Consider the following 27881-nt stretch of genomic DNA (forward strand, 5'->3'; position numbering starts at 1 on the left):
TTAAGGCAGTTACAAAAACTACCTATTTTAACATTCATCCTCTACGACACGTTAGTTGCTTTACGTATACGGAGATGCGTACGTTACGTAGCAACAAAAACTCCCTATTGCTAAAGTTATTTATTGGGATATGGAAACAACATTATTTTAGGACATTGTCTAATCTATTGTCATTTAAATCATGCATTTGTTATAATTGTTTATTATATAGTGTGTAAAAAGGTCATAATTTAAAAAAAATGGATGTTGTATCTCTCCGAAGTGCAGATATGTATGCTGTAACCAATATTTCAACTGCTAGTGTTCCAAGAAATATGTTTGCTTTAAACGATTTGTTCGTTATAAGCAATGTAAATGCTTTTTTTATATGTCATTTCACGGGGCCTACTATTTTGTTTGTTATATCCGATTGTACATTGTAGCCGGTGTCGTTGTAAACGAATTTGACTGTACTTATGTATACGAACTTTTTAAACGCTTTTATTTAGTTCAATCGTTTGCGGCAAATCTTTAGACGTTAATGTGACTGCCTTTTCTTCAATGGAAATGAATGAAATTTTGCAGACATATGGATTCGCGGGAACAATACACGAATAGCCGATCAAATTTTTTTTATGTTTATGAATTGTTTAAATAAAAAAAAAACGATTTTAATGGAAAATGCTTAAATTCTCTTGTTTTTTACAATGTAGAAACTTGAAACTTTTACAGATTGTAGCTAATTATATGAACTATACATAATTTCACTTTTTACGTTATTTGTTTACGTTATGCTTCATATATAAACAATAATTAAACATATATAAACAATTTTTATTTAGTTCAATCGTTTGCGTCAAATCTTTAGACGTTAATTTGACTGCCTTTTCTTCAATGGAAATGAATGAAATTTTGCAGACATATGGATTCGCGGGAACAATACACGAATAGTTGATCAAATTTTTTTTTATGTTTATGAATTGTTTAAATAAAAAAAACGATTTTAATGGAAAATGCTTAAATTCTCTTGTCTTTTACAATGTAGAAACTTGAAACTTTTACAGATTGTAGCTAATTATATGAACTATACATAATTTCACTTTTTACGTTATTTGTTTACGTTATGCTTCATATATAAACAATAAAGTTTCAAATTTATCCAGTTTCTGTCCGATTTCTATCCAGTCTTCAGCGAAAAAAAATTATGGCACCGCAGAGGGACGAATGCTGCCCTTAGTATTGTCGTGGGCTTCGACTGTCCATAAAACGCAAGGTTCGACTGTTGACTACGCTGCGCTGTCGTGAACTTGGGCCCGAAAGCGTTTGCGTAAGGACAGGCATAAAAGCCTGCATTGAGCCTGCAAAGCTTACGTTTCATTGAGCCGAGTGCGATCATTAAGGTACGTATCCATACAAGGGTGAACCCCGCTCGGTGTAGCTGCTCAAATGGATACAGCATGCGCTCCCTTACATATAAACCGCAAACCGGTTGAAACGAAGAGTGTACGCGCCAAGCGGCGATCACCGACGTATCCACTAAGGGTCGATTTCTCATACCTGCGTTAATCTATGGTTCAGTTGAACCGGGTTCAAAGGTGATCTCCGGTTCTGTTTGGAATGCATTTCTCATTGCGCGTTCATGTCAGTGCTCGTTCTACAGCTTTCGAGAAATGCCAATAGATGGCAAAAGGCAAAAAACTGTCGCCATTTTGAACTACCTTTTTTATGCTGTTTTTGAATAAAGTTAAATTTAAGTATTTATAGTCAAATAGTCATTTTAATAATTATAAATAAATATTATAAAAACACAAATAATGTTATCGTTTATCGTTAGGATTAATATAATAAAATAGGATATATTTATATTATGACAGCGTTTCGTGTTAATACAACGCATGCGTAGTCCATGAAATCATCAGACTGAGTTCTGAAATCTTTGAACGGCCGAATTCCACCGTTCAAGCATCGTTCAAGTTTAAACTGCCATCGGTTGAACGGGAATTGAGAAAGACGATTTTGACTTTAAACTGACGTTTACTAAAAGTTCAGGTTAAACTGGAGTTGAACTCGATATGAGAAATCGGCCCTAAGTGGAGCTACTACACCGCGAGAAATTAACAGCGTCTACACCGTGCAATAGTAAAGTATTACAAGAGATGGAAATACTGCGAAAACTGTAATAGTCGTAAATAATGATTTTGATTTAAGAAATATATAAGGAAATTACAGAAAATGTACAAAGGTATCTGTCATATACCTACCTACATCCTTTTTTTTAAACATGACGATATATTTTAATGTCTGAAAAGTGTAAGACTAAAAAGTAAAAAATAAAAAACGCTTTTATTTAGTTATGAGTGACTAAAAGTTATAATAAAAAAATCAACTAAAAAGCAAAAAATAAAAAAATCAAACTCGACAGATTATTCGAAAAAAACGTTCGTTAAAAAAATGAAAAAATCTAACACATTCGTTAAAGAAAAGCGTGGGGCGCATCTTCATCGAATAAACGGTTTTCGCCCCACGCTTTTCTTTAACGAATGTGTTAGATTTTTTCATTTTTTTTTCGAAATTTTTATTCGAATAATCCGTCGAGTTTGATTTTTTTATTTTTTGCTTTTTAGTTGATTTTTTTATATTTCAACTTTTAGTCACTCATAACTAAATAAAAGCGTTTCTTAAAAAAAAATTTTTCATATTGTTTTATTTTTTGTTTTAAATTTTATGTAGAATATTTTTGTATAGCACATTGTTTACGCTAAACCATAGCTTTAGAAATATTGACGAAAAATGTAAAAAAATCTACTAATTTACCGACTTCTCCCCCATCTGCCCCCCAAACCGTACGCTGAAAATGGTGTAACTTTATACTGAACAATATGTGCACCATACAGAACAATTTGGTGTTGGAGGAAAACTTTTACTTTGGATATTTGGGTTAGGCCTTTTTTTGGACCAATTATACTATAACAGGGGTGGCCAAACTGTGGCTCGTGAGCCACATGTGGCTCTTTGAAGGATTATTTGTGGCTCTCAATAAATGTACCTGAATTACTTTTAATTTTTGTGTTTCAAAATGTCTTAAATTACTGACAACAGATATAAAAGACTAATAAGTGTAACAGCAGGACTTAGACAAGGAGGCCCATTATCACTGTTGCTATTCAGTTTGGCCTTAGAATATGTAATAAGTGAAATATCATCTGAGTTGATAGGGCGATTTGCGAATCGAGGATCAAAACTATTGTTGCCTTTGCTGATGATCTAGGTGTAGTCCCTCGTTCTACAAGAGACGTGAGAGAGGTGTTTTGACAATTCGAGGAAGAAACAAGTAGTCTGGGCCTTCCTTCGACAAAACGAAGAGAAGACGAAATACATGCTAATAACCAAAAATCCAAGACCAAGAATTAGGCAGAACATAACTATTAATGTCCACAATTTCGAAGTAGTAAAAGAGTTTAAATATCTAGCGGCGGCAACCACAGATGACAACCACATCAAAAAGAGGTCTCAGCAAGGATAGCTGCGTGGAATAGAGCGTTATATGTACTCCCTATCATCAATATTAAGATATAAGTTGCTAAAAAGAAAATCTAAAAGACTACATGCAAATTATTCGCTCAATTTTTACATATGAAAGTAAAACATGGTTTAAAACATTTTACTCTACATTAGCGGAAAGTAGATAGGTAAGCTGCTGGTATTTGAAAGGAAAGTTATCAAAATGATATTTGGCCCTCAAAGAGATGAATTGACAGGAGAATGGAGAAGGCGACGTAATGCTGAATTGGTGGCTGTATATGGTACTGAAAACATCGTCAGACATATAAAAGCTAAGATAAGATGGGCAGGTCATGTGGTAAGATCAGAGGAACACAGAGTGCTAAAGACAGTGTTTTTTGAGAGACGGTAGAAGATCAATAAGCCGTCCCAGAAAAAGATGGAAGTATGATGAAAAATCGAAGTATTCTGAATTAGTAACGACTACTTGTAGATTTATTGGCATATATTTGAAACAACGATTTGAACCAATTTATTTCACTTTAAAATTAGTGTAGTAAGTTTTCAACCAAACAGTAAGAGAAAAATTTAATACCTTTTTTACACTTCTTTTTAAATAACTGTGTAATTGTGGCTCGCGAAAAATTTCAAATTTTGAAAAATGGCTCGGACTATCAAGGAGTTTGGCCACCCCTGTACTATACTACCTCCGTAACTTTGGAACCGTTCATTTTAGAAGGATTATGCATAGGACCTTTTTTATTTCAAATTTAATATAGAACATTTTTGTATAGAAGGTTGTTCTTGCTAAACCGCATAGTTTTAGAAATATTGATGAAAAACGTAAAAAACTACGAAATAACCGATTTCTCCCCCCTCTCCCCGCCAAACCCGACGCTCAAAATGGTGTGACTTTTTTCTGAACATTATGTGAACCATATAGAACAATTTGGTGTTTAAGGATAACTTTCACTTTGAATGTCTGGGTTTGGGTCTAGTTATACCATACTATAAGTTTTTTTGTGCATTTTTAGAAAAGGTAATAATAATTTTCAAAAAATCGACCGTTGAAGTTATTTTTGCAGGAATTAAGCAACAAATTAAAAATATAGACAAACTCTCATATTAAATGAATGTCTATGCTTTTTCAGTAAAATTTTGTCACTTTTCCATAGAATTTACCGGTCTACACTTTTAGTATTTAAAATCAAATAGCAATCTTACATTGTTTATACAGTGCTTTTGAAGTAAAACTATCCATATTAAATAACTGTTGAACCACTGCTTTTTAAAAAAAGCGCAAAACACGTTAAATAATCTTTGAAGGGGGAGACATTATGCCATATTTAAGCTTGCCATGAAAGACACCCACCCTCTCACCCCCGTATCATCCCTTAATTTTTTTAAAATTACTTCCACCTTTTTTTATTTGATATTTGAATTCTCCTAATTGTACTGATTTCAAAAATGTATAACACATGATGCCTTAAAGTGATTGGTGTATGAGGAAAATAAATACAAAAGCAAGAAAACTGGATAAAAAAAAATAATTTTTTTAACAATTTTATCACAAACGTTAAGAATAAACATTTCTCTTTTCACTACAAATGTTACCAATAATTATTTAACTTTTTAACAATAATTTTTCAAAATTTCCAAAGTCATTTTGAATTATTGTTAAAAATTTTGGTAATGAAAGTTCATTCTAAATGTTTTTAATAATTTTTTAAAATACAGTTTTCTTGCTTTTGTGTTTTTGTTTTTCTCATAAACTAATTACTTTAAGCATCATGTGTTATACATTTTTGAAGTCAGTACAAAGTGGAAAATCCAAATATTAAATTTAAAAAGGTATAGAAGTAATTTAAAGTAAAAAAATAAATAAAGGGATGATACGAGTGGTGAGAGGGTGCCTCTCCCGATAAGCTTAGATATGGCCTAATGACTCCCTCTTTAAATATTATTTGACGCGTTTTTGCGCTTTTTCTAAAAATCAGTGGTTCAAAAAGTTATTTAAGGTGGATAGTTTATCTGAAAAGCCCTGTATATTGTTTATAAGTAAAAAATGACGTTTAATCTCTGGTATATTTTGTTTACATATTGTTATCACTAAATTTATCGAAAGTAGTTATTAGATGTGTCTTGTAAAAATCGCTACTTCCCTGGTTTGCAAACACCAAAAACATCAACAGGAAGAAACCCCAGTAAATTAAAAATACTGTAAAACAAACAATTCGAAGAAAAGTTCATTTTTTTCAAAAGATATGTCAACTTTAAACAAACTTTTAGCAAACTTTGCCAAAAACAACGTGATATACAAATAAAAAATATGAAAAAAATATTTTTAAGAAACGCTTTTCTTTAGTTACGAGTGACTAAAATTAAACATATTATAAAAAAATCAACTAAAAAGCAAAAAATAAAAAAAAAATTGAAAAATCTAACACATTCGTCAAAGAAAAGCGTGGCGCGTCTTCATCGAATAAACGGTTTTCGCACCAAGCTTTTCTTTAACGAATGTGTTAGATTTTTTCAATTTTTTTCTTTTTTTTGCTTTTTAGTTGATTTTTTTATATGTTTAATTTTAGTCACTCGTAACTAAAGAAAAGCGTTTCTTAAAAATATTTATTTCATATTTTTTATTTTTTATTTTTTAGTCTTACACTTTTTAAACATTAAAATATATCGTCATGTTTATTAAAATACAGTCGGAAAAATGAAAGAATACCCATGAACGATCACATCAATCACTTATTTTATATTTGCTGTCTTTTTTTATAACAAACGTTTGTTATTTATAGAAAAAGACAGCAAATACAAAATAAGTGATTGATGTGATCGTTCATGGGTATTCTTTCATTTTTCCGACTGTATGTATAAAACATATGATGTACAAACATGAAAAGTAGTCGAAATCGGCACAAAATTTGAAACTTTATTGTTTATTTATGAAGCATAACGTAAACACTTAACGCAAAAAGTGAAATTATGTATAGTTCATATAATTAGCTACAATGTGTAAAAATTTCAAGTTTCTTCATTGTAAAAAACGAGAGAATTTAAGCATTTTCCGTTAAAATCGTTTTTTTTATTTAAACAATTAATTAATAAACAAAAAAAAATTTATTGACTATTTGTGTACTGTTCCCGCGAATTCATATGTCTGCAAATTTTTAGTCATTTGCATTGAAGCAGTCAAATTGACGTCTAAAGATTTGTCCCAAACGATTGAACTAAAGAAAAGCGTTTAATTAATTAATACGACAAAACGAATTCTAATGTTAATTGTAGCACAAAACGTCTCTACCGGTGGTTCTTCTAAGACTACGATAAAAACACGAACTTTTTTGAATTCGAGCCTTGGTTGAAGTTTTGTTTGGTATCGTACTGAAATTTGACACGAATAAACGCCGATTTATATAATATAAACAAATATATGAGGGTTCAAAATTTGAAACTTTATTGTTTATTTATGAAGCATAATGTAAACAATTAACGTAAAAAGTGAAATTATGTATAGTTTATATCATTAGCTACAATCAGTAAAAGTTTCAAGTTTCTACATTGTAAAAAACAAGAGAATTTAAGCATTTTCCATTAAAATCGTTTTTTTTTATTTAAACAATTAATACACATAAAAATTTTTTTATTAACTATTCGTGTATTGCTCCCGCGAATGCATATGTCTGCAAATTTTCATTCATTTAGATTGAAGAAAAGTCAGTCAAGTTAACGTCTAAAAATTTGATGCAAACTATTGAAGTAAAGAAAAGCGTTTAATGATAAAACATTTTTCTAGAAAATTAAAAATTATGGAAAAAAGTACGATAAAAATATGTGCTTATAGAGGAAGACGATATTTTAATAAAAATTCAAAAACTGAGAAAATAAGGCACTAATATTTTGAAAAAAATAATTTATAAAAAATCTGTACTCACTAGTAACAATTTCATCAGCTGGATTATAGTGAAAGTGACTTAAAGAAGACATCTTTCGTCAATATTATGAAAGAAGAATTAACTCACGGTAGTTATCAATCAGTGTCCTTTCGCACAAATACCTTCATATTCTACTGGGACACTTCTCTTAAATGAGTCGGGGAACAATAATTAATATGCAGGTCAGACCTCATAGACTCGGTTTGAAACGACTTAAATTATTAGATGTAGGTAGAGCTTAATTGATTTATGCTGTCTTAATTGTCACTTCATGGCAATTAAGCAGCGGGATTTAAAGGCTACATTTTAGTGAAAAAATAGGTCGAATAAGGATAAGATGTAAAGATGTCAAATGTACACAACAATATATGTTCTACCGATATAAACAACAGCAAAACAGTAGCAAACAAAAAGGTAAGCCAAACATACATAATATTTATATTAGCGGGATTAAAGGGAACATTCTTGATACAATTATTATAGTAATTTTGTGTCATATAGTCCAGAGAAATAAGGTAAAAAAGTATCCTGTGACTTTGACTAGTGACGTAGCCAAGATTTTATTTCGGGAGGTGTCCAAACTTTTTACCCCTTTTCTACAAAACGTTTAGAAATTCAATTCATCAATGAATTATTTAATTTTTTTAATAATTATTTTTATAATCTTTTTATAGCAAGAATACAAAAATATATCAAAAAGAGTAAGTACACTCTGGGCCAAAATTAACAGCCCACTTTAAAAATGGGTTATTTTTGATGTTTCGTATTTCCTAAAACCTGGTGTCCGATTTAAGTGATTTTTTAATATGTTATAGCCTTATTCTTTAACCATTTCGCTGTTATAATATTGTTGCTAAACAGGTAAATTTTCGTTATATACCGGGTGTACGGATCAAACTGTATTTTTTTCTCAACGTTCGCATCACCCTGTGGAATATTCGAGCATTTATGAGACAGTGAAATTAAAACCGAGCTATAGTCTCATATTTTCTCCACATTTTTCTTTTTGATTCATTCGCTTAGGTTGAACCATAAAAAAGTTAGGTACTTTAACAACTAGCCATGTTTTTCGTCAATACAGGGTGTTTTTAAACAAGCATGGCAAACTTTAAGGGATAATTATGCATAAAAAAATAATGACAGTTTGCCTTATAAACATATGTCTGCAAATGCTTCGTTTTGGAGATAGGGGGTGTTGAAATTTTTCTTATAAACTGACGATTTATTTATGGTTTTAAAACCGGTGGAGATATGCAAATGCAATTTGGTGGATTTTAAGACGTAGTTATTGCACATTTTTTGACATACAATTAAGAATTTAATATTCACCATTGGCGCACATACGGGTAATATGACGGCTTATATTACCCGCATACGGGTACGCATACGAGCATAACTCGAATGAAAAATTTCGTATACGAACGTGAATGTGTATTTTTAAACGGCCTTCGAAATGTTATACGCATACGAGAAGAATTTGCACCGGCAACACTGCAAATTCGAATAACATTGAACGTATTTTTCATCTGAAAGTTACAATGTTGCCATACTTTTTTTGTCCATTTCTTGTATAATTTCAATCAATGGTATAATCGCAGTATTAAAAACAAATAATGTTATATTTGTTATATATCGTCGGCTTAATGCCAAAACCAACCAACTCCATTTTTAAAAGTTTTGAGAAATCTACCTTTAAACTTTAATTTGAAATGAAAAATCGTCTGAATTTAAATAATGATTTAATAATTGAAAAATATGACAAAAATATTTTTCAGTTATTAAATAATTTTTTTAAATTCAGTCGGTTTTCAATTTCAAATTAAAGTTTAAAAGGTAGATTTCCCAAAACTTTTAAAATGGAGTTGGTTGGTTTTGGCAGTAAGCCGACGATATATTGGGGTATAATGTACAAGAATAAGATTGTATAAGAACGTTTAATATATAAAGATAACGACTTATAGTCTGAACAAATTATAAAAAATGCCATTTGGGAAAGGTTATTTAACAGTTATTTTAAGTATAATCGAATCTTAAGATTGCATATGTATATTAGTAATATCGATTTGCAAAGTCCGCAGAAAGTGTGCTATTTTGTATAATATTATTTTGTATCCAGTATTTACACTGATATTTTACTATTTACTTTTCAAAACTTTACTTGAAAGCGATTTTTTAAATGCACCTTTATGTAATGTGATAGTATGAAAAAATTGAGGATATGGCAACGGTGTCCTATGTCAAGTTTGGAGCTTAGATCCAATGCTAAAATGCATACATAAAGTTAGGTTAGGTTATATTTTCAAGACATAATCGTACATGTTCTTTCTTTCTATTAAAGAATTATTTAAACCAGCCGCAGCCATTGAAAATAAATTTCAATGTAAAATTATTGTATACAACACAATTAACACTATTATCGGCTAAAACTATCATGACAACTGAAATGACAACAATATTCGTATACGAGCATCACGATTCGAATGGTTCATACCCATTCGAGTCGTCATATACGAAAAAATTCGTACACGAAGTATTCGAAAATACAATACACCGGATTTCAAGCGAAATTCTTCTAATTTCTTATGCGAAATAATATGCTCGAATGAACTCGAAAATAGGACCCCTGAAGCTCGTACGCGTCTTTTTGGGGTGAGCAGTGTTAGTATGAGTGAACGTACCATTAGAAGAAGACTGGTAGAAAGAAATTAGAGGGCTTTCCGTTGAGCTCGCTCCCTACACCTACAATCAGGGCCCCGCTACCATATGTGCAAAGTGGGCACTGCACACGGGCGCCATCCTTAAGGGGCGCCAAAATAGAGGGTCAAAAATTGCAGGTATTTACAAAAAAAATCAAAAAGCAAAAATCAATTTTAAAATAAAAGTTGAGAAATTAAAGTTTTACTTTGTTTGGATGGCATATGGCATTATTAGTCTTTCTACAGATAATGTCCGCACTTCACTCTCGCCGAAGTCGATCGAGGTTCAACAAGTACGAGAGTGTAGACGGCCACCTTCTGCAACTTTGCCTTACTTCGTTCTACTTCCATTCTCTGTCGGTCTGGCGCGTCCGAGTCAAAGGGATCTTTGTCGGTATCGCACCGCTCTTTGTCGGTATCGCACTTCCTCGCGAAGTAGAACGAGTGTGTAGAGAGGGTACTTCGGACTTCAGTCAACTTTGGCGAAGTAACTTCCCCGAGAGTGTGGAGCCCGCTTATAAAATAACAAATACCTAACTATACTCTGATTTCGTGGAAAAATTCCAGACATAGTGCAATAGTGTGTGGGCGGTAAATCTATCTCATCGATAAGCGAACGATTATGTGGCGCTCAAATGATGAATAGACAAGATTTAAAAATCGCATACCTATCAATAATAACTAATTAGACCGAGCTGTATCGTCGCCCCCGTTAGGGAAATTATTCCGATTTTTTGCACAAACTTACTCAAAAAGAGGTCCTTATAACAAATCCACAGGGTGTCAGGCGTTGCCGTGGTTGAAAAACTGTTAAAAGCAATTCACAAAAATAATGTTTTCATTTCGAATAATTTTTTTAGATCACTTGTGTCATTCTGAGTAAAAAAGGTCTCTTGTCATTTTTCACTAAAATTGAATGTTGTCGAATTATACGCTATTTAAAATTTAAAAATTGCGAAAATGGCCATTTTCAAAGCTTAATAACTCAATTAAAAATTATAATTATGAAAGTCAAAAAGTAAATTATAAAGTCAAATCAAAGTTTAAAACCCATCCATGAAGATCCTGAAGAAATTTTTGTCATTATTTTATTACAAAGCTGTCGTTTTTAATTATTAACAATTATCGCTATAGTCCAGGCTGTATCGTTGCCCACGTTAGCGAAATTATTTCGGTTAGATTTTTTTGCAAAAACTTACACAAAAATACGTTCTTAGAACAAATTCTGAGGGTACCTGGTGGTACCTTGGTCAATAAACTGTTTAAACAGTTTTTTTAAACAAATTCACAAAAATAATTTTTTCACTTTGAACAATTTTTTTTTAGATAATTTGGGTCATTCTGAACAAAAAAAGGTGATTTTTCTCTAAAATTGATTGTTGTCGAGTTGTGTGTGTGAGAGAGATCCTGGCATCAGACAAAATCTATTTGCCACAAAACATGTAAATTCTTAATTACATTAAATGATTTCATATTGCCTATTTCTAAACTTTGTTGTCGAGTTATATGGCCATTTTCGCTTTTTTCAAATCTTAAATCGCGTATAACTCGACAACAATCAATTTTAGGGAAAAATGACAAGGGACTTTTTTTACTCAGAGCGACCCAATAGACCTGGATCCCGCGTACCAAAAAAAAGTTGATTAAAACTGAAAATTTGTTAATAGTTTAACGGTGTCTAGTCGGATAAACGTTGATGTATGGGAACACTGGAGCAGGAAAAGTTTAAAATGTGGAACAGGTTAAAAACTTGAAACGTCAGACTACGAAAACGTCACATGTATTTTGTCGGACAGAACTTCCAATTGATTTGTTACCCATTCATTAAATTCTCATGCAAAAATCAGACTGGTATTTATCACCAACTGGGCCTTTTAGTAAGTCCGACACGTAGAACATGTTAAATGACAGGAATTATGTTGGTGGTAAATAGCAGTCTGATTTTTGCATGAGAGTTTAATGAAAGGGCAACAAATCAATTGGAAGTTCTGTCCGACAGAATACATGGGACGTTTTCATAGTCTGACGTTCCAAATTTTTAACCTGTTCCACAATTAAAACATCCCCTGTTCCAGTGTTCCCGTACATCAAAGTTTGTCCAACCGTTAAGCTATTAACAAATTTTCAGCTTGCTATTAATCAACTTTTTTTGGTACGCGAGATCCAGGCCTTTTCCAGGTTTTCAAAAATTTTCGCATTTTTCAAATTTTTAATCGCATATAACTAAAAATGACAAGAGACCTTTTTTGCTCAAAATGACCCAAATTATCTAAAAAAAAATTGTTCGAAATGAAAAAAAAATGTTTGTGAATTTGTTTAAAAAAAATTGTTTAAACAATTTTTCGACCACAGCACCGCCTGACACCCTGTGTATGTGTTATAAGGGAAAGGGACCTTTTTTGAGTAAGTTTGTGCAAAAAATCGAATCGGAATAATTTCGCTAACGGGGGCGACGATACAGTCCCATCTAAATGGACAAAATTTGAAAATCGCGGTACTCTGGGTTCGTCATCCACAAAAAGGTGTGATGTTGTGGGTGGGGTGAGAAAAATTTTTTTTGGGTTAAGTTTAAACCTTCTAAGTGTGACAAGATGGTCCAGCAGAATTTATTCAGGCCCTTAAACCCCTTCAACCTTATTCAATTAAGGTTTGCTATGGTGTTATTTGTAGATACCTATTTTGCTTTATTTAAAGCACCTACCTACCCACCTACCTTCAAAAAAATTAATAAAAAAACATTATCAAAATGCATTAAGGGGCGCCAAAATCCTTTTTTGCACACCGGCGCCAGTAGTTCTTACGGGGGCCCTGCCTACAACTGCTCGCACAACACCGTAGAGCTAGACTTGGTTTTGCGCGAGAATATGCTGACTGGACTGTGGCGGAATGGAAGAACATACTGTTCTCCTACGAGAGCAGAAGAGCCCTAAGAGTTCCAGATCGACGTCAGCCTGTCTATAAGCGTCAAAATGAGAGGTTTGTTCCATGCACTATAACCGAAATAGTGGTTTACCGGGGAGCGTATTTACGTTTCCGTGTCCATTTCAAGACAGAGTAGTTTTGAAATAGGCACGGAAACGGTGGAGCATAACAGCTTTCAAACACGAGTGTATTTCAAGACGTTAAATTTTGAAATGCGCACTGGTTTGTAAAAGAACTTCTCGCGTAAAATTATCACAAATACTTAAGTTGTAACGTTATTTTATTTTATTTGAACTGTTTATCACAAATAGCTGCTATCTACAGAATAACAAATTATTATCATTCATTGGATCTGTGGAAACAAAACAATTTTGTTACCAGTTTCCTTTTTTTTTTCTTTATAAATTTTCAAAAAACTCAAAGTACCAAAATATCTTGTCTTAAAGTAAACTATTATGATATGTATACATTTTTTAGTAATGCACAATAGTGCATTCGAAGATGCTTCTTAAAAGAAGCACATAAATGTTGTCAGCTTTTAAAAAACCAGATAAAGGGCCAGCCTCTTTATGTCGATAAATTAGTCTTCAACGTAAAACCACAGACATGTGTTTTTAGTTCAGCCACATCAGTCGATACACAACCCCAGCAGGCATCGGTCGGTCATACAACCCTCGCTGGGCCCAAACAATAACAAGCCCTCTTACGAGATATAAGCACGCCTTTTTTCACCAAAAATAAATAAATATATTACTGTTCATTGTTTTACACTTATTTTAATTTAAGTTAATTGTTTCCGTTAACCACCAACGGAACAAGTCTATTGATGTTTGGAAAAAACCTTTTATCACAAAACAACCTCAAAAACTAATGTGCCTATCAATCCTGGAAATTCTTATTCTTTTATACTATATATTAAGGTCTCTCCTGTCAGTTCTGTCAGAGAATATTTATCTTCAAATAAAGAAATAAAAATTATAAAAATCAAATAAATGGTTACTTTTCAAGGTAAACAAAATTATAGATCAAGTTGATTAACTTAATTTTAAAATAAAATTGTCCAATTTAATATTTTTTACGTATTAATTTATTGAATTTTAAAATAATCAATATTTGGTAATATTCGGGGGTATCCTGACCCTCTGGACACCTTCCCTGTCTACGTCATTGGTTTTGACCCAGCCAGCAGGTATCTGACAAGTTTTTTCAATTTTATGAATCTCGAGAACCAAAACCTCCATATTTCCTGCGGTATGTTCGGTGGATTTTTAAAATTATTAACAATTTAAGGCCAAAAATAAACCATTTTAAGAACTTTTGTCTATTAGTCAAAAGTAATGCATTTTGAACGAATTCTGAGGTAACTATTTGATAAATACATTTAATGTTTTAAAATGGCGATTTATTTATCAATTTTTTGCTCAGAAAAATGTAAAAAACCCAAGAATTTTTAATTTTCAATAAATGTTGATAACTGTTTAGACCGGACTGTATCGTCGCCCCTGCTAGTGAAATTATTCCGATTCGATTTTTTTGCACAAACTTACTCAAAAAGATGTTCTTATAACATATCCACAGGGTTCCGGGCGGTGCTGTGGTCGAAAAAGTGTTTAAACAATTTTTTTAAACAAATTCACAAAAATAATTTTTTCATTTCGAACAATTTTTTTTAGATAATTTGGGTCATTTTGAGCAAAAAAGGTCTCTTGTCATTTTTAGTTATATGCGATTAAAAATTTGAAAAATGCGAAAATGGCCATTCTCAAGGCTTAATAACTCGATTAAAAATTATTATTATGAAATTCAAAAAGTGACCAAATCAAGTTTCAAACCCCTTCTTCAAGGTACTGAAGAGATTTTTGTCATTATTTTATTACAAAGCTGTTATTTTTAATTATTAACAATTAGCGGTATAGTCCATGATGTATCGTCGCCCCCGTTAGTGAACTTATTTAGATTCGATTTTTTTGCACTAACTTACTCTTAAATAGGTCCTTATAACATATCCACAGGGTGCCTGGCGGTGCCGTGGTCGAAAAATTGTTTAAACAATTTTTTTAAACAAATTCACAAAAATAATTTTTTTACTTCAAAAAAATTTTTTTTATATAATTTGGGACATTCTGAGCAAAAATGTATCTTGTGATTTTTCTCTAAACTTGATTGTTGTCGAGTTATACGCGATTTAAAATTTGAAAAATGAGAAAATGGCCATATAACTCGACAACAATCAATTTTAGAGAAAAATCACAAGAGACCTTTACTGCCCAGAATAACCCAAATTATCTAAAAAAAAATAGTTCGCAATGAAAAATTTTTTTTTAATTTGTTTAAAAAAAATTGTCTAAACAATTTTTTGACCAGGGCACCGCGCGGCACCCTGTGGATGTGGTATAAGGACCTCGTTTTGAGTAAGTTCGTGCAAAAAAATCTAATCGAAATAGTTTCGCTAACGGGGGCGACGATACAGTTGGACTATAGCGCTAATTGTTAATAATCAAAATAGCAGCTTTGTAATAAAATAATGACAAAAATATCTTCAGGGCCTTGAAGAAGGGTTTTGAAACTTGATTTGGTAACTTTTTTAATTTCATAATAATAATTTTTAATCGAGTTATTAAGCCTTGAAAATGGCCGTTTTCGCATTTTTCAAATTTTTAATCCCATATAACTCGACAACAATAAATTTTAGAGAAAAATGACAAGAGACCTTTTTTGCTCAGAATGACCCAAATTATCTAAAAAAATATTGTTCGAAATGAACAAAATTATTTTTATGAATTTGTTTAAAAAAATTGTTTAAACAATTTTTAGACCACGGCACCCTGTGCATATGTTATAAGCTCTTTTTGAGTAAGCTTGTGCAAAAAAATTGAATGGGAATAATTTCGCTAGCGGGGTCGACTGAAAAATGAACTTACAATGATTCTACGGGTAACATAAGCAAGAAAGAGTTACTATATTAAGAGAATTGATTGAAAACTTGATTGCAAAAAACATTTAATTTTTTGGTTATAAACAATTTGAACAACTTTTTTGCTATTGCCCGGAAAAAATATTTTTTATATTTGAAAAGCAGCAAAATTTAAAAAAACAGTAGCCCTAACATTATTTTACATGAAGTTAGTCCCTTTTTCTAACTTAGTTTGAAGTTAGACGAACTTCAAACTAGAGCTATATCTTCGATTCTTGTTGATGGATTTTGATAGTTATTTGAATAATCTATATGTACTAATTGCGTACATTACGAATTTTGTTCTGAAGCTATTTCCTTGTGGCATTTTTATAATTAACTATTTAGATGAGAAATAAGCCACAATTAAATTGAAAAAAATAATTTTATTAACGTTTCGACGCCCAAATCGGGTGTCGTTGTCAAAATACAAAATATTACGAATATTATGCCACAAGTTATTAAATTTAATGTTAAATTAACCTTGTAAAGTTTTAGGACGATTTTTCTTGACAAAACATAGGAATCGTTTTCAGTTAACTTATTTACGTTTCGTTATTTCTTCCACGATATCCGTGATATTCAAAGCATGTTTCGTTCCATTGCCATTCGCGTTCCCAACGCATTCGCGTTGTGCCTAGTTTTTTAGCAGATTTCCTGGCAGAGACCCATATCAGTATTTTATGGGTCTCCAACCCATAGGTACACTTCGCGTCAAAAAAAACTGGAACAACTCTTATAACCGAAAATCGTGTTTTTCAAGTTGTGTAAGTCGATCTTGTCACAAGTGGCATTCTAATTTCTAGGGCAACGTTGCCAGTTCAACGAAAATATTATATCAAACTAGGTAAAAACGGGGCTGTGCGACAGACCGCATTTTTTAATATACTAAAAACTAAAACAATTGTAATTTTCCGTCATCTCAATTAAGTATCCATAATACATTGATTCGTGTTTTATTATAATTTATGAAAATATTTCAAATAAAAATAATGATAGATAATAAATCTTGACATGACTTTAAATTATTATGTTTAATGTCAAATCGAGAGGTGTGATTGATTTCTCGTAAATTGTAGGACAAAACTGCATTAAGTTGTGTAGAATAAATAAAACACACTGGAAAAATTAAAAATTTAATTTGAAATTAACACAAAATGAATAACTTTTACAGTGAACAAATGTGGAATTTAAATATATGTATTACAATTCGAAATATACATTTTAAACGTTATTTTTTTGTATTTAGATTTAGTGCAATTCCGTTATCTGTGATGGCAATAACGAAGTAATTCACGAACAATAATTGTCAGTCTGAATACAGGTTTACATTGGGAAAAAAAGTGTACCAGTTTTATATGACGCGAAGTGTACCAACTGGTAGTATGCACATGCACATGGTATGCATACGAAAAAGTTATTTAGAATAAACAAATTTAATAAACTAATTGATGAATAATAAACTAATTGATGAATCACTGAAATTTTAACCACACTTTTACCACTATCAAATGCAACTTTTCACCCAATAGCAAGGTTCATTGTTTCAACAGCAATTAACATTTATTGAAAATTAAGAATTCTTGGGTTTTTTACTAAATCAAATTATTAAATCAACATTTGTAAGTCGTCATTTTCTTTTTTTATCAGATACCTCTAAATTCGTTCAGATTCGTTCGTCGAAAAAACTTGTCAGATGCCTGGCCGGGCCACCCCAACAGACTACTTTGTTACCTTATTTGTAATACACGAATTATCAATATCAGTATTTACAGTAGATATTTAAAATACAATCAGTACATACAGAGTATCTCTCTCTCTCTCTCTCTCTCTCTTTCTCTCTCTCTCTCTCTCTCTCTCTCTCTTTCTCTCTGTCTAGTTCCATTCCTCCTTGTGGAGTATTGGGCGCTATTGCGTTTCTTGGCCAAAAGTGTAAGATTGCTGGCTGGCCGGGACAGCGCATCTTCTTTGGTGTTTACTCTCTGAATAAACTGTGTACTAGTTCCTTCTATTTTTTGCTCTGTTTTTGACCACATCACCCCATCTCAGTTCAATTTTTTCTTATTTTTCCGTTGTAGTTCTTTTTCAGCTGTTGTCTGATCTTCCTCTGTTTCTTTTCTTGCTATCTCTTGCTATCTTGCTTTGATCTTTCCTCAAAGTGTGGCCAATTCATTTCAATTTTTATCCTTGACTGTAGTAGATTTGTTAGTTTGCTTTGTTCTTTCCTACAGTTCAGTATTAGTTATTCTGATGGGCCAGAATATTTTCAGAATTTTTATTAGAAATTTGTTTACAAAAGTTTGCAGTTTTTGAAGTTATACTTCTTTAGGCACGAGGGTGAATTTTTATTTTTCTGGACGCATGCGCACACCGACAGTATGGTATTAGTCGCTACATCTTTTAAGTTATATAGCGCACATAAGGTGTGCGTGAAAAGAATATATTAGGTATTAGTGTTTTTAGTAAATATATTTATTATAATTTTTGTGTCGGTGGATTTGTTTTCCTCGTAATAAGTATTATTGAAGATGTTTATTTTCAATTAATCTATCTGTCACCGTGATTGTAATTATGTCCGATAAATGAACGTATGTAGACACAACGATGGTAGCAGTAGAGCATTCGCCTACGGATCGAGAGGTTCCCTGTTCGAATCCGGATAAAGTTATATTCTTTTTTTTTCTTTTTTTTTTTCTCTTTTTTCAATGTTTGGTATCAATACAAAAAAACTGTTTAAAGTAGATATATTGATTTCGTTGAAATCATAATGTGAAGTTAGATTATTAGAAATATCACTTCTTACGTGCGTACAAAGTACACGCACATTCTTTTTTAATTTTATTTTCGTCCTGTTTCCGTGTTTCTGCTCCGTAGAGTGGTATACTTTTGATGCAACTAATAAAGATTTTAATTTAATTTATTGTTGTTTCCGATATTTCGTTTACCAAATTCTATTTGAAGCGTTGAATGCAGCATGTCGAGGCTTTATTATTCTCGTCTGTACAGGGTGTCCAGAAACACTACCGACAAACGAAGACAGGAGATTTCTCAGATAATTTTAAGTCAATTCAACCCAATTCACTTAGTCCGAAAATGCTTCCTAATGGAGCTAGAGCTCTTTGAAGATGGCGTCATATAATTAGTTTTTCTTAAATATCTCCAGAACGCTTGGTATGCATATTTAAAAATTATGCATATTTACTTTCCAGAAATGAATCGATTCCATCCATTGTGAATTTCTAGTACCGGTCATAGGCGTCCGTTTTGGGTAAGGCAACGTTTATTTTATCGCATTGTCAACTTTTTTGTCTTTAACTTTTAAGCATTTTTAACACTGGAATATTAAATTGTGAGGTATTCTAGTACTAAAAGGTACTCTTGCTTTAAGTTTTAAGATTTTTCAAAAATCGATTTGAAAGTTTTTCGTTTCCTGAATTTGAAAAAAAAAATTGAAAAGAATTAAAAAAAAAACGATGTATTTTACTAACTTAAAGCAAAAGTAACTTTTAGTACTCGAATACTCGAATACCTCATAATTTAATAATCTGGTGTCAAAAATGCTTAAAAATTAAAGACAATAAAGTTACGCTATAAAATAACTGTTGGCCTACCCAAAACGGACACCTATGACCGGTACTAGAAATTCGCAATTAATGACACCGATTCATCTCTGGAATATAAATAAATGTACCAGTTTTCTCACAATTTATTAATTCAAAGTCAAAAATGCTTAAAAATTAAAGACAAAAAAGTTATGCTATAAAATAACCGTTGCCCTACCCAAAATGGACGCCTATGATCGGTACTAAAAATTCGCAATGGATGGAATATATTTATCTCTGGAAAATAAATACGCGTACCAATTCTTGTTTTTCTAAATAGAAGCGTTCTGGAGGTATTTAAGAGAAACTCATTACACGCAGCCATCTTCAAAGAGCTCTAGCTCTCTTAGGAAGCATTTTCGGACTAATTGAATAGGGTTAAATTGACTCTTAAAATTATGTGAAGAATCTTCTGTCTTCGTTTGTCGGTAGAGTGTCTAGACACCCTGTATATCCTTTTAATGCCCCCCCCCCATTTCTTTCATCTCTTCTGCTTTCTTACCGTTTATCATTATTTTATTATTTGGATGGTTATTATAGTTTAAGAGTTTAGTTTTCTCTGTGTTTATTTGGAGTCTGATCGAGTCGGAATACTGTGCCAACTTGTCAATTTTTATTTGTATATGATTTCGGTGTTCAGTTAACAAGCAAATGTCATCTGCAAATTCGAAATCTTCTAATAATTGTTTGAATAGGTTCAACCTGAAATCTGTTCGATCGTCAATTACTTTTCTCATTGCCCAATCTATCATAATAAGTAATACGGTAGAGGATAGCACATAACCCTGTTTGACTCCACTTTCTACGGCCATTTCTTCTGTCACTTCACCTGAATATTCCAGTTTGACTTTGTATCCTTCGTAGAAGAGTTTAATAAAGTTTATAATTTTTAGTGGTATCCTATATTTTATAATCTTAAGATTTTGCTGTACCCTATTCACACGGTCAAACGCCTTTTCGAAGTCGAATATTCACTTTTATTATAGCTCTGGTGATTCTACCTCATCTTCTATGATTTGGGTTACCTCATGCTTAGCATATATTTCTTCGACGTATTCCTTCCATCTCTGTATTATTTCTTTCTCATTTTTTATTCTGTTTCCTTGTTTATCCTTTATGTCTGGTATATTTCTTTCTACTTTTCCTGTTAGGTTTCGTATGATTGTATATTGTGTTCGTAGGTCGTTATCTTTTGCTGCTTTCTCTGATATATTTAGCATCTCATTTATATAGTTTCTTTTATCTTTTTCCAGTACAGAGCTTAGAGCATTTTAAACCATGCTTGCAGCATTTGCATTTATTTTCGTACTTTCCTGAGCAAGGACATTTTTCAAGAACAATTTAGTAATCAAAACAACACGTTTATCTGGGTAAATCCATTTAAAATAATTTCCCCCATATTATCTGTTCACATAACTTAATTGTGTGTAAATAACCAGCAGAATAATAATAATATTTATTAAAATGAACCATTAACTTTCAGCCTTTTATTTGTAATAATATGTTGTAGAAATTAATAATAATTACTGATAAAGTACTAAGAACTGTACGGAAATAAAAAAAATCATAAACAGATCATTATTTCATTCGAAAATAATTTTTTAAGATAAAAATTCTTATCTTAAGGTTAACGCATATATCATTTAAGCTCGTACTAGTATGAATGCTGTTCTACACTTTACTTATTATCAAGAGAGTTACAAAATCAAATTCTGTATGCAAAAAGTGTATACAAATTATTTTAATATGTTTTCTATAAACATTTACATAGCACTTCAAGCTTTTTAATCGTATTTATAGTCCTGTAAAATGGTCAGAGACTACACTAATGTTAATTTGTACATTTTTTAAACTCATCTCTTGGTATTAGTCCGGGAGTTTGTTAAACATACACTGGGGTGCAAAATTAACCGGACACCTTAAAAATGGGTCATTTTTGATATCTCAAATTTCCTGAACTTGCTGTCCGATTTAAGTGATTTTTTTAATATATTGTAGCCTTATTCTTTAACAATATAGCTGTAATAGTATTGTTGCTAAAGAGTTAAATTTTCATTGTATACCGAGTGTACAAGTCCAACTGTGTTTTTTTCTCAAAGTTCGCATCACCCTGTGGAATATTCTAGCATTTATAAAATACTGAAATTAAAATCAAACTATAGCCTCGTGTTTTCTCAACATTTTGTTTTTTGATTCATTCGCTTATGTTGGATAATAAAAAAGTTAGGTACTTTAACAACTAGCCATGGTTTTCATCAATACAGGGTGTTTTTAAATAAGTATGGCAAACTTTAAGGGGTAATTCTGCATAAAAAATAATGACAGTTTGCTTTATAAACGGTATGTCTGCAAATGCTTCGTTTCCGAGATAGGGGATGTTGAAATTTTTCTTACAAACTGAAGATTTATTTATTGCTTTAAAACCGGTTGAGATATGCAAATGCAATTTGCTGGGTTTTAAAACGTAGTTACTGTACATTTTTTCACGTACAAGTAAGAATTTAATATTCACCATTTAGACCAGGGCGCATCTGTAAAAATATTAGTACATTTGGACGTTGAGAGGTGACACAAATTTTTTTGCAGAAATTGCTTGAAAATAAATCAAATAATAATATTTGAGTTATCCTCCCTCTCAAAAAGGTCCGGAACATTGTTTAAATAATCAAAATGTCAAAAAATTAAGGAAAAATTCGATTTTTTTCTTGGTGTTTTGATTATAACTTTAAAAGTATTCATTTCCGAGAAAAGTTGTACTGACATAAAAGTTGCGTAATTAAATTTCCTACAATATAGAATTGGTTAAAAATTTAAAAAATAGTCACCCTAGTTGCAAAATAGCAATAATTGCGAATAAACCATACAAAAACAAGTATTCGCATTTTACGTTTTTTAACCATTTATGCTACACTCAGGACCTTCATATTTCACCCAGAAAAACTTTAGGATACAGTAAAACAATACTGTAAATTTCATCAAGATCGGTTCAATAGATTTTGCAAAATAAATTTTGCAATCCAGCTTTCGTAAAAATAATTCATTTTTTCAAAATGTTACAGGACTGAAAATAAAGCAGATAGCAAGTTGAAAAATTTTTTTTGCTTATAGAAGTGTACTGTACCTTTCATTTGCAATTTTGCAAAATTAAAATCGATTAACACAACGGCGTCAGGAATTTTTTTAAGTAAACATTAATTATTGGTGCTACGCGCAGGACAGCGGATAGTTTGCTCTGATTGGGCATTCCAATGACCTTTGATAATGATTGATACATTTTAATTTTTACTACATTTCGATATAAATAAATAAATTTGTTTATTGCAAAATAAAAACACATACTCTATCCTTTGAAATAATACTTTTATTAGCAAAAACTTTCTTTGTTCATATATTTTAACTTAAAAAATAAAAGTTATTATTTTTAAACACATGCAATTGTTTAAACAATATTTCACAAACAATAATAAAATTAGTTTGATTTTTGTGGAATTAAAATATTAAAATACAACAAAATATAGAGTAAGAAAATAATATATTAGATAAAGATTGGAAGAAATTTTGGTGGAAATCAACTTGTGTGAATCGAACACCGCTGTCCTGCGCGTAGCACCAAAAATTATTGTTTATTTCAAAAATTTTCTGACGCCGTGGTAATTAATCGATTTTAATTTTGAAAATTGCAAATGAAAGGTACAGTACACTTCTATAAGCAAAAAAAAATTCGACTTGCTATCTGCTTTATTTTCAGTCCTGTAACATTTTGAAAAAATGAATTTTTTTTGCGAAAGCTGGATTTCAAAATTTATTTTGCAAAATCTATTAAACCGATCTTAATGAAATTTACAGTATTGTTTTATTGTATCATAAAGTTTTTCTGGGTGAAATATGAAGGTCCTAAGGGTAGCATAAATGGTTGAAAAACGTAAAATGCGAATACTTGTTTTTGTATGGTTTATTCGCAATTATTGCTATTTTGCAACTAGGGTGACTATTTTTTAAATTTTTAACCAATTTTATATTGTAGGAAATTTAATTACGCAACTTTTATGTCAGTACAATTTTTCTCGGAAATGAATACTTTTAAAGTTATAATCAAAAAACGAAGAAAAAAATCGAATTTTTCCTTCAATTTATGACATTTTGATTATTTAAACAATGTTCCGGACCTTTTTGAGAGGGAGGATAACTCAAATATTATTATTTGATTTATTTTCAAGCAATTTCTGCAAAAAAATTTGAGTCACCTCTCAACGTCCATCTCAAAACAGATGCGCCCTGGACTAATTGGCGCGCATACAGGTAATATGACGGCTCATGTGATGGCTAGCAATCACTTGGAACCTTTCTTGTTACACGACCGTTGGAACGTTCGGTGAAGTGAGAAAGGTTCCATATGATTGTTGGGGCCACCATTGAAATGTCATCGTGCATTCCAACCATCGTACGTTCAAATTCTTAGCGTGTGAAACGAGGGTAACGAGCGTGTAACAATAAAGTTGTGTTTTTTCATCTTATTTTGCAACACCCTGTGGAATTTATTTGAAACAGACGCTACATGCATCAATATTGCGAGATAGCTTCTACTTTTCTCAACATTTTGGTAAAAAAAATCATTTCGATATCTCTACTATCAAAGATTACAGAAAACCCAAAAAAAATTTATGGACATTTAAGTAAAGCAAAGAAAACACTACTCCATACACTTCATCATCGTTATCAGTCAATTTATTCTTCAGAATAATTTTACATTCACCCCTGAGTAGAGTGATGGCTCTATAATAATTATCCCACAGCACCATGTCCCCCTTTTATAAAGTGGACACAGTATGCCTAATTTCCAGTCTGCGGGTGTTTGTTTCTGTTGTCAGATTTCAATTATTAATTTATGCATATTTATCAAAAGGGTGTAGCCGCCGTTTTTAAAAAGTTCGGCAGGGAGATTATCCGAACCGGAGGCTTTGTTATTTTTCAGTTTTAAAATGGCTTCTCTAATTTCTTCGTCGGTAGGGAATGACAGCTGATCAATTTCATTCATTTGAATCATCGGAGCAGCCATCTCATCTTCTTGATTGCCATTTAGTCGAAGCAATAAAGCACTGAACATCCGAAAAAAAAGGACAAGACGGATCTTAATAATTCTTTTTGCATTCGATTCGTGAATGCGCCAGGAAACTTTGTGAACCGGAGCCATGATGTAATATTGAAAAACTGCATACAAAAAATGCATTCTTAAAGTGCATATCAAACAGACAATAAAAAAAAATCAGAACTCGTCAATTATCGGCGAAAATGAGTTCAATTTTGTTACTCGGGGGGTTTTTGGGGTCGCCGAAAAAGAATATGACGTCTAAAGTGATCTCCGCAGTACCTGGTGCCCAGGCCACCTACTGTTTACCTCGACTTGTGGAGTTTTCGGCAGATTTGTGGCAGATTGACAGTTAACCTACGACCACATATGTGTTGACCGACTGGGGAAAGAAGAGGAGATTGATTAACCGACGTCTGTCAGAACACACTCAGAAACTCCAAAAAAGAACTGTCATAGTTTTTCTTACTTGTTTTAGTATGTAGTTTGTTGTAAATAAACAAATAAAATAGTTTAAAGTGTGCCCCGACTACTTTGCATCCCGCAAACCGGCCACATTGGTGACCCCGAGAAAAAAGACTGTAAGTACAACGATTTAAAGACGACATTATCACAGATAACGACCAAACAATGCCAAACGATAATGCTACACCATACGAAGGCAATGATCACCCAATAATTGCACGGGTAATAAAAGCTCCAGAGTTTTGGCGCAATGAACCAGAACTATGGTTTCTTCGGCTGGAGGCGCAGTTCCGTCAAGCCAAAATAACATCTGACAACTGCAAATTCGATCATACTATTGCTAGTTTAAACAGTGACATACTAATAGAAGTGGCGGACATTATAAAGAATCCAACTGCTGGCAATGCCTATACACAACTGAAAGCTCGCCTTCTCGAAAGGTATGGCATTAGCTCAGATGAAAGGATCCACAGATTAATGGAGCTCACTCTGGGTGACTTAAAACCCACTCAACTACTCCACAGAATGCAAGCTCTGGCCACGGATAGCATTAGTACACAAGTTCTAAAAAATTTTTGGTTGGACCGCCTACCACCTTTGTTTCGAAGTGTTATATCTGTTCTTGATGGAGATCTAGAAGAGCTTGCTAAGAAAGCCGATAAGTACCTCCGATGTTCCAGTTTTCCAGTCATGGCTGTTACCGAAAGCCCTACCTTAGACAAAGCAGTGGCTGCATTGAATGACCAAGTGAGCGCTTTATCCAACAGATTAGCTGTATCTGAAGAACGACAACAGATTTAAATGGTCAAGAGTACCAAGTCATCATCTGACGAGCAGTGTTACTACCATCGAAGATTTGGTGCACAAGCAAAGAAATGTAGACCACCCTGCAGTTTTACAAAAAACGACGAAAGGGCGCAGTAATGGCGGCAACTGCAGCCCCTCACATACCACGCCGCCTCTTCATTACCGATGGTGTTCTCCAACTTCAGTTTCTTATTGATACAGGGGCAGACCTGGGTGTGCTTCCACGTAAAATCTGCACTGCGACTCGGCCCAGCACTGTATGCCTATATTCTGCCACCGGATCGTGCATCCAAACGTATGGGCAGAGACAACTTTCACTAAACCTTGGTCTAGACCAACCTGTAACATGGACTTTTGTAGTCGCAGATGTCACCACACCCATACCAGGAGCCGATTTTCTGACACATTATGGCATTAGTGTTGACATGAGAAACAAACGACTAGTAAGCTCAAATATGTCAAGCAGTATTACCTGTGTGTCTCGTCGTGTTAAAGTACCAGAAGTAGGCCTATCCACTGCCCATCCTTACGATCGTCCGGCAGCCACTATACCAGAGGATACTGAAAGGGTTCAGCACTATATTGAGACTCGAGGTACACCAGTATTTTCTAAACCACGAAGACTTCCATCAGATCGTTTTCAAGCTGCACGAGCAGAATTCAACAAGCTGATGCAGGCAGGCATTATCCGACCAATAATTAAATTAGTCAAAAATCATTACTCGGGGTGTTTTGGGGTCGCTAAAGACGAGTATGACATCGGAAGTGATTTCCGGAGTACCTGGTGCGCAGGGTACCTACTGTTTACCTCGTCTTGTAGAGTTTGCGGCAAAAAATGTATTAACAAATTAGTCAAAAATAATTACTCGGGGGTTTTTGGGGTAGCTAACGCTGAATATGACATCAGAAGTGATCTCCGGAATACCTGGTGCCCAGGGTACCTACTTCTTCTGGAGTTTTCGGCAAATTCATTAAAAAATTTGCCAAAAATCATTACTTGGGGGTTTTTGGGTCGCTGACGACGAATATGACATCGGAAGTGATCTACGGAATAGCTGGTACCCAGGGTACCTACTGTTTACCTCGTTTTCTGGAATTTTCGACAAATTCATTAAAAAATTAGTAAAAATTTATTACTCGGAGGCTTTTGGGGTCTCTGACGACGAATATGACATCGGAAGTGATCTCCGGAGTACCTGGTGCCCAGGGTACCTACTGTTTATCTCGTGACTAATGATTTCTGACTAATTTTTTAATGAATTTGCCGAAAACTCCAGAAGACGAGGTAAACAATAAGTACCCTGGGCACCAGGTACTTCGGATATTATTTCCGATGTCATATTCGTCGTCAAGATCCCAAAAAAGCCCCGAGTAATGAATTTTGACTAATTTTTTAATGAATTTGCCGAAAACTCCAGAAAACGACGTAAACAGTAGGCACCCTGGGTCGTGATCAGACATCTCGTAACCGGACAAGTGGTAACGGACAACTCGTAACGGCGACAGTTCGTAACATCGACACTTCGTAACGGCGACAATTCGGAACTATGCAAATTCGTAACGGACAATTCGTAACGTCCAAATTGAATTATTCTGTTTATTTTTGTTAACGTAGAAACTAACTGTTATTACAGTTATAATTGAAATTATGTTTATCAATTTAAATCATTACCGGGATAAACATGTTTAACACATTTTATATTTCGTGTTTCAGAATATATTAAAAGTCTTTAAACACAAACAAATATTTAAATACATAAAACATTTTAATAATATTTTTAAAAGTTCATCCGTCTTATTGTTCCTTAAATTTGCATATACCTAGACAAAGGAATAATGAAATAATTCGTGACATCTTTAAGCCGACAACTGTTAAAAATTCCCAAATGTCTAAGTAAACATTCATTTTGTAAAGGAAAGATTATAATTATT

At 32.7% G+C, this 27881-nt stretch overlaps 1 protein-coding gene across 2 annotated transcripts in view; it reads right to left on the reverse strand.

The window, feature by feature from the left end:
* LOC114335309 (phospholipid scramblase 2) overlaps positions 1-27881 on the reverse strand; it is a 130431-nt gene that overhangs the window by 76894 nt on the left and 25656 nt on the right. Inside the window, exon 1 of one of the 2 annotated variants that reach the window (XM_050641380.1) lies at positions 7419-7529. The exons of the other annotated variant lie outside the window; for it this stretch is intronic. Coding sequence (XP_050497337.1) covers positions 7419-7470 — 52 coding nt within the window. The 5' untranslated portion in view covers positions 7471-7529. Of the gene's footprint in view, positions 1-7418; positions 7530-27881 lie in introns of those variants that run through there. 2 annotated transcript variants of the gene reach the window in all.

This window comes from Diabrotica virgifera, chromosome 10 (assembly GCF_917563875.1).
Source record: "Diabrotica virgifera virgifera chromosome 10, PGI_DIABVI_V3a".
Lineage (NCBI taxonomy): Eukaryota > Metazoa > Arthropoda > Insecta > Coleoptera > Chrysomelidae > Diabrotica > Diabrotica virgifera.